Source organism: Mytilus galloprovincialis, chromosome 5 (genome assembly GCF_965363235.1).
Source record: "Mytilus galloprovincialis chromosome 5, xbMytGall1.hap1.1, whole genome shotgun sequence".
NCBI lineage: Eukaryota > Metazoa > Mollusca > Bivalvia > Mytilida > Mytilidae > Mytilus > Mytilus galloprovincialis.
Window position 1 is genome coordinate 64,889,263 of NC_134842.1, and position 15,760 is coordinate 64,905,022.

A 15,760-nucleotide genomic window follows, 5' to 3' on the forward strand; every position below is an offset into this window, starting at 1 on the left:
GTGTCCACATTGATTTGTGTCCAGACCGATATGTGTCCACACTTGTATTATAAAGGAAATATTTAACACTGATTATTCCTCGTTATTCAAATCCTTTATACTTGTAGTTAGTCTGTCAATCTGTTCCTTTCCTGTTTTATTCTTTAATTGCAATACTCATATAAGACCCTATATCAATACTGAACGAATAACAATGAGACGAAGAATAACGATCAAGAGTTGTTGACGTATTTTCTAAACTATGTTAAAAAATAATCTAGAGTTGTCTCTCCTTGTCTGTTGTTAATTGTAATTCAAAAATACCAAAATTAAAATACTACAGACTTTCTGTATATTATACTCATTTGTTTAGAGGTTCCATCCTCTGTATTTCATTTACAACTTATACAAAAACAATCCTTTTAATTAAACATACATTTTATAACACCAACTTGTACTTACATTTTAATGACTAGAATATACATTTTTACTTTGTGGCATTACTTTGGCTACAAAGTATTCTATAATATTTTGTTGAGGCGCCAGGGTGACTACCGATTACCTATACACGATGGCTATCAGCTGAACTATGTTGACATAGTGTCATAAAACACCTGGTAGTTAAATACGGTTAAACCACCACCTACCATGGGGAGTGACCCCATGGTAGGTGGACCGGGGAAAACCGGGGAAAACACTCGTATTACCAATGTTCCAGTTATTAGTGCCCCACCTGTTGGCAGGTGTAGGCCTCCCCTCTATAAGATGAGGCGGAGGAGGTCCCAGAGTCACCCATCTGTAGACCCCACCGTTACCACTAACCACATTTTCCAAACCTGCAAATTTTAGAACTAGTCAGCCCCATGGCAAGGGCCGAGTGAAATAATCCCCCAACCACTACTAGTCTCCCTGGACCTCCCCCCATTCAAAATTTACTCTGCGCCTAAGGATAGTAGAAGATGATTAATTTCTTTAAAATGTCTTGTTTTTTTTCCAATTATTAAAAATGTTAATTACTAAAAACTAAAATTAATTCTGGATGCTTTTAAATCACAATAGTCCATAATATGTTAATAAAGTGCTGAATATCGGAAATGTCCAATTCATAGAGACGCAAGTTTATTCGAAATTATCCTGTATTGGTCCAATACTATGAAGGTCCGCTTGGATACTGGTAACCATTATATTCCAATCAAATACATCAAACAAGTGCCTGAAAATATAAGACAAAAACAGCAGCAACTATTCTTATAGGGAGGGTAGGCGGTTTTTGAATAGTTTAACTAATTTCGTTACACCTGCTTTCTAGTCGACAGCAAATTAACAAGTGCCCGATACGGGAATTCCAAAATTCTAATTCAAGCGGATACGGAAATTTCAAAATTCTGAATCAAGCTGCGAGCGCCAGCGCCATCTTTGGCCATGCCGAATATGGCAATGAGCTACAGGCTGCAACACCTACACACCCACACAAATATTTGATTGAATTAAACCAGATTTTTTAAAATATAAATTTTTTATAATCTCTATTATACCGAATAGGTAATGTAATCGAAATGAACAGCGTATTAACAAAATCTGATGACCTTTATATGTTTTCAAAACCTATTGGTCTATTCAAATTTTTAATATTGTGTAGATAATATAAGTTTTAACTTTTAGGTTGTCAAGAATTGGTACTCTTTTTTGTTCAGTTGCATTTGTTTACAATTCGTAGGTGATACCTTCCTCTTAAGCTCAAGTCAACCGGACTCTAGTATGTTTTTTAGTATTCATTGTCAAAGATGGATTCATGACTTCATGTTGAGTGATAACAGAGGTTCCAAAGTATGTAACGAGATGAATTTGGATTGAATCAATCATATATTGTTTTTTTTTCTTCATTTATTTCGTGAGGTTAACTTGTTGACCACTTAAAAAACATCGACCTATTCCACTATTGGGAAACCAGAGCATTTTTTTATGAAACCTTGAAATGAATAGTCTATTACCAATTAATTCTTTGAGTCATGTAGTTATTTATTTCGTCTCATCTTATTTTATGATCAAAACTTCTGCATACTAATTAGATAAAATATAACAAAACAAAGTTTCTGAAATTATCTAAAGCCAAGGAATACATCTCCTTCGTGCAAATCTCGGATTTCTTGTCGGTTTTTGGGCATAACCTTGTCCTATTGATTTATAAAAAAAATGAGAATGGAAACGGGAAATGAATCAAAAGACAACAAATCTACCAAAGAGCAGAATACAGCCGAATGCAAGCAATGGTTATTCAACACAGCGAGATAATTCTGAACCGGAGCCGAGAATCAGCTGGCCCCTAAACAATAATGTATACCAGTTCAGCTAAAATGCACGTCATACTAAGCTTTTTATTATTTTGATGATCTGCATTTTAAAATATTTCGCGTGAGGCATAACTTTGACATTTAATGGGTAAATGCGCACTTCCGACGGGTGAAAGTCTTAATCATTACATAACGATCTTAGATTAGAATATAATGCACTTATTGCTAAGCCATTGGGTCATTCTTTTTGAACACTCACATTCTCGACTGGTTTCCCTTATCATTAAGACAATTGTTAGAATATCAAAGATGTTTGGATGGTTAAACTAGTTGCATGTCTAAATGCTTTCAGTTGCTGACTTTTGCAGGAAGAAACGCAATCACAGAGACAACAGTTTTTGTTAAAGATTCGACTGTTCATTTGAGGACAACATGGTGTTTCAATCCCGGGACAGTTTCTTTTTAACTCTGATTAAAAACAAATAATAATAATTCTAAATAACACCTAGGATGTGAAGTTTAAGAAAATCAATTCTTATTTTCTCATTTGTTTCTTATTTTCAGCAAGAGCGAACTTTTGTGTTTTTGAAATTACCGTTCAAGACGGGTTTTTCTTTTTCTTTCTTTTTTTCTTCTTCTTTTTCTTCTTTTTCATCCTCGTTTTCGTCTTCTAAAAAAGAGGGAAACTCGCAAACAAATGTCGAATTTTTAAAAAAAAGGTTGAAAGGAGTACACAGTTGGGAAAAGTATTTAGATTTTCAATGAATACTCTAATCGAATAAAAAAAACTGAAAAAGCAGTACACTGATATAATATCTGTATTTGTTATAAAGAATACGGAAATATATCAAGTGTATTAACCCACTGATAAGATATAATTATATGGAGAGTATAAAGATTTCAAAAATGGCTTAAATAAACCAGATCTTTATTTCAAACCAAAGACTAATAAATTGTAAGTTTTAAATCCTAATAATCTATAAAGAACTACAGGAAAAATAGTTCCAAGCTTTTACTATTTTTTAACACCAAAGTAATAGATTAAGGTGTAGGAATGTAATTTTAGAATAAATTGTTTATTTTAACGATTATGTGGTAATACATGTACATCGATATTAAAACTTATCCCAATAATGTAACTTTTGAAAAAGTTTTGGACAGTTATATTTCTGAAAATATTAAGAGAGGCCACATTACAAATTATTGAAGTACATTAGAAGTAATTTTTTGCAAGCTCTTATTCTCCCGAAGTCTACACATGTTGTGTATCAAACAGATATATAAAAATCTGAGAACAAAATCCGAAAGAAAAATAAAACAAATCACAACCCACCTCTCTGGTAAATAAAACAGAAAATAACAACCAATCCAAAAAAAAAAAAAAAAAATACCCCCAAAAAACAAAACAGAACAGGGTACAAATACAAAGACATGACCGCATATAGAATGTTCGCTTCACTGTTTCAAAATAAAAACGTTTTTAAAGACTGTAATATATTAAAAGTATATAAATAACGGAACTTAAAGAAGTTGTGGTTCAATTTGACTCTGTTGGATGTAAAAGTACGAAGTCCAATTTGCTCAGAATGGAGATTTTAATATCATGGCTCCTGTAAAGATAGTGTCACGCTCTCTGCCCGATAAGACACATTGCAACAACTATCTGAATAGTATGTAGGTTGTACGTCGCACAGAAACATTTCTTTCCATATCCAATATATCCTGATTTCATGATCGACCTTTCTTCGAAACGTCCTCTATTATAGGACCTTTTTATTGTATTTTTAACTGGTAATTTGTTATCATACTGAACAGGTTTGAAATACTTGTTACTTGGCGTAAATGATACATTTATCAATGTATGACAGGTCTGACCGTATCTGTAAAGAATTCATTAAAAGAAACATCCACAATCAGATGAAACAGTATACTATAACGTAAAATCGTCTGCCTCTATAAAGGCAAGTTCCATGCCCTCAGCATATTGTATTTACATGTACCATTCTAAACAACTCTCTGAAGCCTCTCCTGCAATCCTATACCCTTCAAATTACATGTTTTGCATACTATTGCTTTGTTCTTGTCCTGAATGCAAAATAACATAGATGTTATTGTACGTTCAACCAGAGTGACCTCAATCGAAGACACCCACCTATTGTATTTATAATTGGTAATGTGTAATCTTATTGATCAGGCATGAAATACTTGTCACTGAACTTCAAGAAAACGCCAATCAATCAATGACAGATGTGGCCTTATCTGTTAGGGATTTATAAAAAGAAAAATCCACAATCAGGTAAAAAAGGGAACGTACAATCGTCTGCCTCTTTTAAGTTCGATGCACTCAGCATATTATATTTACCCTTCCGAACAACTCCGTGTATTGAATATTATTACTTTGTTCTTGTCCTGATGAATGCGACAGAACATAGATGATACTGAACGTTCAACCTGAATACCTCGATTACAAAACCAACCTATTGCACCATAATTGGGGATTTGTTCTCATAAAATGCACGAAATACTTGTCACTGGACTTAAATAAAACATCAATCAATTTATGATAGGTAAGACATTACCTGTTAAGGATTATTATAAAAAAAACACAATCAGGTGAAACTGGGGACGAACAATTGTATGTCTCTTTAAAGGTAAGTTCCATGCCCTCAGCAGGTTTGATTTACCATTCTCTGAAGCGTATTCAGCGATTCCGTTCACTCGAAAGAAACTACCATGCATTTCATTGTATTTCTTTGTTATCGTCTTGAATACATTATTGCTACTTGACGTTCATTCTGACCGGCCTTTACAGGACCTACCTATTGTATTTATAATTGGTGATGTGTTCTCGTAATAAATTTGCATAAAATATTTGCAACTGGACACTAATGAAACATCAATTATTATATGACAAACGCTACCTTATCTGTTCGGGATTTATAAGAAAATATTAAATACCAGATGAAACTGAGGATGTTTAATCGTATGGCTAATTAAGGGCAATATCCATGGCCTACACTCCTAATCGAACTAGAAATCGGCGGTTGTCAATACTTTTACTGGGATAAATATTACGATAACTTAGAAAATTCTAGATTTAGAATGTTAACAAAAATCAGACAAAACATCATGATAATGTCAGTGTTTTATGGATGAATCAGATTTTTTTTTTGTAAAAAAGGATTTATCCTTCCCTAAGACAAGATAGATTAGCCATTCTATTCTATGAAACAAAGCAAGAAAAACTCTCCTAATTTGTCTTTAGTTTTGAATAGGGAATGCTTGTGTAAAGTGTAGAAAAGTCTAATGTTTTAATAATATTGCAAGATACAACTCTCGGATGCAACCTTAACCTTGCATGGATTAAGCTTTATATTTTATCTAGCTCTCTTAAGTCACTTAGCTACAAAATGTAAACATATATTTCGGTTCTTATACATCCTTTACTTTCTAATTTTAGGTTTTGAGCATATCTGATAAACATGATAAAGGTACATCCAGGAAAAAAACTCAGGCTAATTAAAGTTATAATTTTTAACTTTTTAACTTGATTTGATAGAAAAGTAAAGATGCAATTACATTGGAATATATATTTAAATGGCAGTTTATATATTTTTTAAATATGCATCATGGTCATTCCGTTTTACGTGTTTGCTGTCATGGTTGTTCAGTTTCATGTGTTTGTTTTCTCAGGTCTGTGAAGGATCGTTTCATAGATATGACTATTCTGGTATTGTTGATATTTATTAGTATTAAGACAATGGATAAAATGTGAGCATGTGACAAACTACCGGTTAGCACCCGATAAAACTATCATCCGTTTGCTTTTACTCCGTCCTTTGCAATTGTTTTACAAGTCAGCACAAATTTAAAAAGTATAAATAATGTTTTGCATCATGAACGCAAAACACACAGTGTGACATATACAGGACAAATAATGCTAGTATTGGAAAATACTGGAAAACAATATATATTTTATGATGACAGCATAAAACGTGAACAACATACACGAAGAAATAAGCCAACAAGAATATTATGCATAAAATCGACACCGTCCAAACATTGATAGCGAAGAATGTCAATACATTATTTTCTATTTTGGGGTTTATTTCTTCACCCACTTTCCGAGTTTAACCCCGACATATTTTTTTTTATCTATTTTGATTCATTTGTGACACCGGTAATTGTCATATGACATTTAACATCATCGTTATATATTTCGAACTAAAATGACAAAAATAAAGTGTTTACCTTTGGTATGATTGGTGATTACCATTGTATCAAATCAACGAACATTGAATTGCTGTCAATTCAGAAGTTATTGCGATGTTATTATTATTGAGAAAAATGCGAAAAGGTAATAATGAATTACACTGGATTGTTCTCAATATCGCAAAAAGTCAAAATGGCATTTTCGTCTAAATTGACCGAATCACGATAAATGTTCGCAATTATTTCTGAATTTACTGTATTAATCAACAGAAAATTAAACTTAACATGATGTAATTTGTATCATGACTGAACAAGATCTCGAATGACCGAAATGTAGGTACAAGTATAACCCTGCAGTGGAAGTATATACAACTACTAACATTTCTTTCCATCATGCAAATTGTGATATTGTATTTTTGCATTGAATATTAGACACCTGATTGTAAAGAATAGATTTTTTTTCACAACCCCTTTCCATGCATGTCATTATCAACATTTTCTTGTTTCTAATATGTAGTAACAATTACGTTACTTATTTATATAATGTTAACCCTGAATGAAGATTGTCCTTGGACATAACCTCTCAATCTGATCTGTTTTTGTTTGAAAAATAGGTCAACATTTTATCTGTTATTGAAAAAACTTTTTTTATGATTACACAAATATTTTCTGTCATATGATATATTTTAATGCTATGCATCAGTGAATGTATTCACTACAATTATATACTGTTGCGATTTCTTTTGAATATTTTGGTCTTTTGTTATCATACACCCAGTTGACTTATAGAAAAAGATAAATAGGTATTCCTTCACCTGCATTGTGACATTTAGTATGATCCTATCAATGAACAAGATCACGAAGGCTTTGAAATTGTCAAGATTGTTTACGATTGTCATGTATGTCATGAAAACATTTTAGTTTCAAATTCTGCTTTTGAAAAAAAAACCAGTTTAACAATTATTTTTGTTAAACGGACAAGCGATGATAATATCTGTTTTTCAAAAAGTTTTCATCAAATGTATTATTCATTGCATTTTTGATAAGTTTTGATATTTTATGGTTGTTTTTGCTTTTTGAGTCTGAACTAGTTCTAGTATAAGTCTGTTATAAACTTAAAAATGACAAACGGAACAGGATAAACTGTGCTATTTAACGAGTGCCACATATGGATCAGGATCTGCTTACCCTTGCACTTGAGAACAACCACAGTTCGTGCGACTACTGTTTACTCAATCTTAAGTTTTTAATGTTGTGTATTCTGTGCTCTTGTCTATTTGTTGGTTATTTTGTCTTTCGGTCATGGCGTTGTCAGTTTGTTTTCGATTGTGAGGTTGAATATCCCTCTGGTATATATATTTCGCCTCTTTTCTATGATGAGGCGCTATTAAAAGTAAGCATGTGTGACTTGCATGTTTTATTGATTGACGCCAATCATTTTGAAAATGAAGTTTGTCGTCTGATATATATTAACATATACCATAGTACAAATCATGCTTTTTATCAGAATAGCCATTTTTTTCGCTGTTGTTTTCTATCCGTTCTTCAACGTTTATATTAACTGTTTTTTTGTAAAATATCTTAGAAATGATCATTACAGAACAGAGTTACGATTAAGATTATTGAATACTGTTTTAAAATTATTTATTTTTAATTGTTTTAAATTTTTATTATTTTTATATCATTGTCAGTTTTTTTCCATTTTTTAAGTTTGAGTGTCTTTTGGTATCGCTCGCCCTTATCTTCGTGTTGAAATGTACACCAAGTGCAATAAAATTTGCAACATTTACGGTAAAAGTGAATGTGTAAACATGTTTTAAGAGGAAAAGAACTAACATAAATTGCATAGTAGGCAAACCCAAATATACATCCTGCCCAAATCGAAAGAAATATCAAATGTCCTTTCATGAAATCAAATCAATTAACGCGTTATTATTAACGAAGAGGTCTTATGAATTTATATGTCGTTAAATTGTACTGTTAATAACGTATACCATATTTATTTAATATGTTGCCAAGCAGGTAATTTGACGTTATGTTGATTATTTAATTACATATACAAATTGGAATGTGAAATTATATTTATACAGTTTAAGAATTATGATAAATTTAATTAGACTATTTTGTTTTTCTAATTTCAATTTGTATTCAGTTCGTTTCCTAAATGTTTGAAAAATAGTTTTACTATTTGTCTGTTATGATTTTCACGAGCGTATGCTAATGCTGTTTGTCCACTTTTATCACACAGATTTACGTTACACTTTAATTCTAATAGTTTTTCTACAATCGACGTGTCCTTTTCTCCTGCAGCTATGTGTAATGGCGTTTTACCAGTGTTATCTTGAATGTTGACGTCACACGCAGCCTGCAATAAAATGTTTACTGCACTCAAGCGTTGTTCGCGGCAAGCAATGTGAAGGGGTGTCCAACCATTCATATACTTAGCATTAAGGTCGCTTTTGTTTACTAATAGAGTGAATATATCTGTGTAATTAGCGCTCATAGCTATATGCATGGGGGTACGGGCATGACCGTCTTGAGCATTAATTGCGCAGTCTTTTCTCATTAAGTTTCTAAGCATTGAAATATCATTTCTTTCACAGGCAATATGCAGTATACTCTTTCCAGTCTCATCAGACAGATTAATATCACACTCTGTATTTCTTAGTAATTCATTCACTATTTCTATTTGAAAACATTGATATGCATTATGTATGGCAGTGTTTTTATGTTCATCTTGTTTATTAATATTTATTTCTGTTTTTCTTAATAGCTTGATGGCTTTTAAATTTTTGCCAAATACTGCATAATGAAGACCAGTTCGGCCTAATCGGTCCCAGGTGTCTAAGTCAAAGTCAGTTTCACGTTTCAAAAAAAGTTTGATAATATTTCCATTATAATTGCTTTTACATGCTAAATGAAAGGCTTTAATCTCATTGCTATTGCATTGATGTAAATCACAACCGTTGTCAATTAAAAGCTTGACAATATTTGTAGCATCATTCGAGACTGCTACCAGTAATGGTGTTTTATTATGAGAATTAGTTTGATTTATGTCACACCCAACATTGCACGCTGCCTTTAGAATGGTCTCTACAATTTTAACGTTTTTGCCTAGGATTGCCAAATGAAGAGCAGAGTTCGAACTCTTGTCCTTTTTATTTACATCACAATCTTTCTGTTTCAATATACTTTGCACCATATTAATAATTCCAATATCCTTTGTCAGCAGATTCGTGTTTTCAATTTCCACAGAGACATGTAATGGTGTTCGACCAGAACTGTCTGCTATATTTACCTTTGCTCCTTTTTTTATTAGAACGTCTACTATTTTTTTCTTATCGTTCCAACATGAACAAAAAAGTGGAGTTTCATGAAGGTAATTGGGAATATCAATGTTGCAACAACTGTATTTCAGTAGAAAATCTACAACATTCTGATGACCGTTTTCGCAAGCTGTATACAAACATGTCTTTCCATTTTTGTCTCGAGCATTTATAAGATTGCTAAGATGTGATAATCTATCCGAAATTTCAATATGGTTATCCACACTAATGGCTTGAAACAAAATTTCAAATATGTCTACAGAGCCACTTTCTGCAGCCATATGCAATGCGAGTCTACCCTGGTTGTCTTTAACATATAATTTTTTCGTTAGAAGATCGATTTTACCCCGCGCGTTGTTATATTTGCTGAATGTACATGTCCACTTCTGTAGCAATAAATGCACGATATTCTTATGTTTCATTTTGCAAGCAATATGAAGTGCTGTATTGCCATCATAATCCTGAATATCGATATCGGATTCGTTAAATGCCTTTTTATCGCGTATGTTTCTGTCGTATTCGTGACTGTTTTCATCGTATTCGTTTCTGGCAGACTTTATACCTAACCCTAACAGTAGATTGACTACCTCTGTATTACCTCTGAGACTTGCAAGTTGTAAGGGTGTTTTTCCGGATGAATTTTGATAATCTACATCATAGTTGTTTTCAAGAAGAAGTTTCACGATATTTACACGTCCGCGTAAACAAGCAAGCATCAATATAATCTCTTGATCGTTATCTAACTGTAAGTTTAACAATTTGGCATCGTCGTAATCTAGGAAATTAAAATCTTCTTCTTTTTCCACTTCTATCATTTGGGATATTTCGCGCGAATTGCGTTCCGATATTATCAGACGTACAAACTCGATCAAGTCATGTTCTACTGCTAAAAGCAATAATATGTTACAATAAGTAACTATTCCCAGAATTTTCTCAGAGTTTTGTACATGCCTCATTAATTGTTCTTGAAACTCCGTGCTTGATACCTGAATATTTCCAAATGCATTTTCGAATTGTCCCCTTTCAATATCTTTTATCATTCGATTGAAATAAAACATTTCATGATCTTTTTTTATTACAACTGTGTGCGATCCGGTCTCAACCTTATTGGATCCTTCTAGTTTTACTCGGTTTTGTATAAAATCATTACTTCCGTAAGCAATGAGGGACCTTGGAATTTTCTTTATAAAATATTCTAAAAAAATATCATAAAGTTCAGAATGTACCAGTGTATATGTCACGACTTCGTCTATCACATATCGCCCAACGATTATGTCAATATCTTGCTGAATCTTTGATAATTTTATATCCGTATTTCGTATGTTACATTCTAAACACACGTCTCTTATTAGCTTGTCAATATTTTCATTTTTTTTATAATCCAAAAGAGGCTTTTTTAGTGTTCCATCATATATAGTCATAAGTGCAAGACCAATATAACATGGTTCACTGCGTGTACGTATTTCCTCAAATTCCTGTTCTAACACACAATTGGGATTTTTAAAGAAAGCAATATTTTCTGTTTCAAGCAAATGTGAGTATAGAAAACAGAGTGTATGAAATCTGTCTACATTCTGAATTTGCTTTTCAGCAAATAGTATTTGAGTTGTTACCGGATTCATATGACATGACGCAATTTCTATTTTGTCGTTCATTGTTTCTTTCAAATTACTTGATAAATTAAATTCTCTAAACTTTAATATGTGACCTAATGATGTAAACTGACTTGTTTTGCCGATCTCTTCTCTGCATGTTGCAATTATATAACAAGAATCATTGAAACTACAAGAGAACCGAACTTGTTCATGGTATAATCGTTTCCATGCATTTGTCACGCGCTTGCTAACAGTATGTCTTCCCAAAAAATCGTCGATAACAAATATCTGTTTGGTTAGATTTGTTTTGCTCCCATGGGAATCATCGCACTCAATATAATTTGACGATTTCGGGTGTGTTTTTTGTTTTTTTCTTTTCTGAGGATCTTTAATGACTTTTCTCTTCATTTTTTGAAAAGCATCGGTCACATACACCTTTTGATGATCTGATATGTTTGATGGCGTATTTATCTGTGAATTTAGTACAAGTTGTTCATAAATCATATCTGGACTGTTGACTGACGAAATAGATATATAAAGGTTTTTGTGAAGATTCAAAGCAACATAGCGAGCTAGAGCTGTTTTTCCTGTTCCAGGTTTCCCCGAAATGACTATGAAGTGGTTTTGTTTAAAAGCATCTGTGATGCTTTCAATAGAAGCCGAAATAGGAAAATACCTTTCTGCGTCTTCAATCCAGTAGAAGTATTCTTCTCTGTTGGGTTCTGGAAATAATAATTTTGAATAATAACCCTCATTCAAACCAATACAAACTTGAAACTATAATTCCGAATATTGCAAGTCACAGACTTTTCAAGCCAGTCCGCATTGGAAAAGATGAAAAAGAGAAAAGATCTTTCATTAATCTTTCCTTTGCCAACAAAGGTGTCGATGACGTCAACTTAGGCAATATCCTTCATCATAAATTAGTTCAATCGAAAATACCTCCTTATTTCAAAATCAGTCTGAACCAATCATTTCTTATACCTATACCAAACCTATTGCAACTAAAGTTTTCAATTACAAACACGTTTTGCAGTATCTCGATATTGACGACTTCAAGTCTAAACCTCCTGAGTGCACTTGTGCTAGTTCCCAATTCACATATAATCCGGCTGGCTACGTTATTAACGGTGACCTCAACATTGTAAATAACACTTCTCTTCGAAATGTGTTATCGAAAGGTCCGAAATATCGTGAGCCTAAATCCATCAATTGGAAATACAACTTTTAAATTTTGATGGATTTAGTCGAGGATTATGCCAGGCAATGGGCTAAGCGCGAGAAAGAAGACGTAGAATGGACTAAGGCAGTGAGGTCGTTGATACAAATGAGAATTAAGAAACTGAATGGGTCTATCAATGCCCATGATACGTCAATCTTTAAAGACCCAAATATTGCAAAACACTTATGCTACCTCCATAACAAATATGTTGTTGTCCCCGCAGATAAAGCCCCAAACAACATCGTTTTTGTTTGTAAAACTCATTACATTAACTGCTTGATAAACGAATTAGGTATTGACAATTCACTTGGAAACTCAACATATACACTCACGACACTTACCAAAGAGGAAATCCTGGATAATCATAGGTCTGTTCTATGTTCCTTAGCAATTTCAACCAAAGATAAAGAACTGGATCTTCCATCAATGTATTGGATACCTACACTTCATAAGTGTCCTTACAAACAATGGTATATTGCTACGTCTTCCAAGTGCTCCATGAAACCTGTTTCTAAATTATTAGCATCTTATTTATCAGCAATCAAAGACGGGCTTCAAAGTTATTGTGAAACTGCCTATTCTAGAGGTGGCGTGAATCAGATGTGGATACTTAAAAATTCCAAAGAACTTTTAGAGTACATACAATCTAACTCTCTTTCATCTTGTAACAGTATTAAACCATTTGACTTTTCTACTCCTTACACATACACAAGTATTCCACATTCCAAACTAAAAGACAAATTGAAAGAGTTGGTATTGCTTTGCTTCATAAAAAAGAATGACCAACGTAGATACAAGTATCTTGTTGAGGGATAAATCCTACTTGTAAAGGATCACTCTGATTCAAACAAAAATATCTCTGAAACTGATATTATCAAGATGCTTGATTTCGTGATTGACAATATATTTGTTACGTTCGGAGGACGTGTTTTTCAACAGACTGTCGGCATTCCAATGGGAACAAATTGTGTCGCTCTCCTTGCCGACTTGTTTCTTTATTACTATGAGGCTGATTTAATGCAGGAACTTCTTAGGAAGAAAGATGAGACGTTAACTCTACTTTCCGCTATATAGATGATGTTCTAAATAATTCAAAGTTTGGTGACTAAGTGGAACGCATCTATCCCATCGAACTAGCGATAAAGGATACTACAGGTACAGTTAGGTCAGCCTCATATCTAGACTTACATCTAGAAATTGACAATGAGGGTCGGTTGAAAACAAAACTTTATGACAAAAGAAATGATTTCAGCTTTCCAATTGTGAACTTTCCATTTCTAAGTAGCAACATTCTAGGAGCACCTACATACGGGGTATATATCTTCCAATTGATACGATATTCCAGTGCTTGCATTTCCTTTCAAGATTTTCTTGATAGCGGGTTGCTGCTCACATGGAAGCTTTTAAACCAAGAGGTCCAAATGGTGAAGTTGAAATCACCCCTTCGTACATTTTACGGACGCCATCATGAGTTGGTTGACCGTTACGGAGTAACTGTTTCACAAATGATATCCGATATGTTCCTTACGTCGTAACTACAATCCCCTTCCCTTTCATGAATGTGACCTACCGAATTAGACTATTTACCGGATTTGTTATCACATAAGCAACACGACGGGTGCCATATGTGGAGCAGGATCTGTTTACCCTTCCGGAGCACCCTAGTTTTTGGTGGGGTTCGTGTTGTTTATTCTTTAGTTTTCTATGTTGTGCCATGTGTACTATTGTTTGTCTGTTTGTATTTTTCATTTCAAGCCATGGCGTTGTCAGTCTATTTTCGATTTATGAGTTTGACTGTACCTTTTGTATCTTTCGTTTCTCTTTTGCATATCGTCGCTGGGCTTCTAAAATGTTGTAAATTACAAATTTTTCAAGAATTTTTTTTCTCACAAACAGGCTTTGAAAATTTTGGCAAAATGCATGCTTCCAAAATGTCGTATGTGAACTTGAACATTTTTGTAAACAGCAGTGAAAGAAAAACGTTGACATTTCTGGATTATCCAAGATCTTAAATTATTTTCACAGAAATAAAGAAATGTACAATTATTTTTTTCCCAAAGCAATTCTACAACGATTTTCAAGTTTTCATACAACATTTTGGAAGCAAACTTTACAAACAACTGACATTGGCAATTTTGTAATATGTCTTATTTCACACATTTTGATTGGTCTAACTGTATGCTTTTTTGTGATACCACAGATTTCCTCCCGCCCGGACCATTGGTGTCAAAAAGTATTTTTAGCCAAAAAAGTCATATACGACATTTTAGAAGCCCAGGGACGATATACAGCTGAACAATGTGTTCCTCCTGTTGACTGAAAATCTATCCATCTCTATTGATTCTGCTTATTGAATTCGATTTGATTACTAGCGACTATATTAACCTTCATCATGAATGCTCTAGGGTAAATATTTGAAGGCCAAGATGTATAAACACCGAAAGAGGTGAAACAAGAAGAATAAAAGACAGTACCTTTTTTCTTCAGTATCATACTTCAACATGTTCAAAAAACGTTATCACAATATATTGCAACGTACGTTTTGTACTCGAACATTTAAGACAATTACACTAGTCGAACAATATCATATGTGTAAAGCAATATACTTAGTAATGCCAATATTTGAACGAAGCAAAAGAACTATTTCTCCCTAATTGTTTCGGAAAAATGGCGCGAAACATTGATTAAGGAGTCTACAAGTTCAATTACCTCTTATACTTTTTGCAATCTTTTTAATCTCTAAATGTATATCTTTTTCATTGTCGTCTAGTAGACTGTATCTAAGTTCCATACACTTGTCTCGATAGCTTTCACCACGGAGTTTGCAAATCGCCTGTACAATGATTATTGAATAAAACATCAAATTGTATAGCAAAAAAAATGATAACGATTATAATATATTTTCTCCAATTGACGTGAATGTTGCATTTTTTATTGGTCACTTATTAGAAAACGGCGATGAATTATATAATCACATTATTTAGATAGGAGGTGAGCATGGTTTTAAGGTTTGGGCGACTCATACATATAAAAAAAACCCGGAAATGAATTGATTGATGCTTGGTCTAGTAATGTTGAGTGACAAATATTGTATAGATATTCAGGACGAAAACGCATCAACAAAAGGAACAACAG

At 33.1% G+C, this 15,760-nt stretch overlaps 1 protein-coding gene across 1 annotated transcript; it reads right to left on the minus strand.

Annotated features, from left to right (window-relative positions):
• Positions 1-8,444: 8,444 nt before the first annotated feature.
• Positions 8,445-11,099, minus strand: LOC143074647 (transient receptor potential cation channel subfamily A member 1-like). Its single transcript, XM_076250001.1, has one exon. The coding sequence runs from the start codon at positions 10,864-10,866 to the stop codon at positions 8,620-8,622; it is 2,247 nt and encodes a 748-aa protein (XP_076106116.1). The 5' UTR covers positions 10,867-11,099; the 3' UTR covers positions 8,445-8,619.
• Between the last annotated feature and the right edge of the window lie 4,661 nt (positions 11,100-15,760).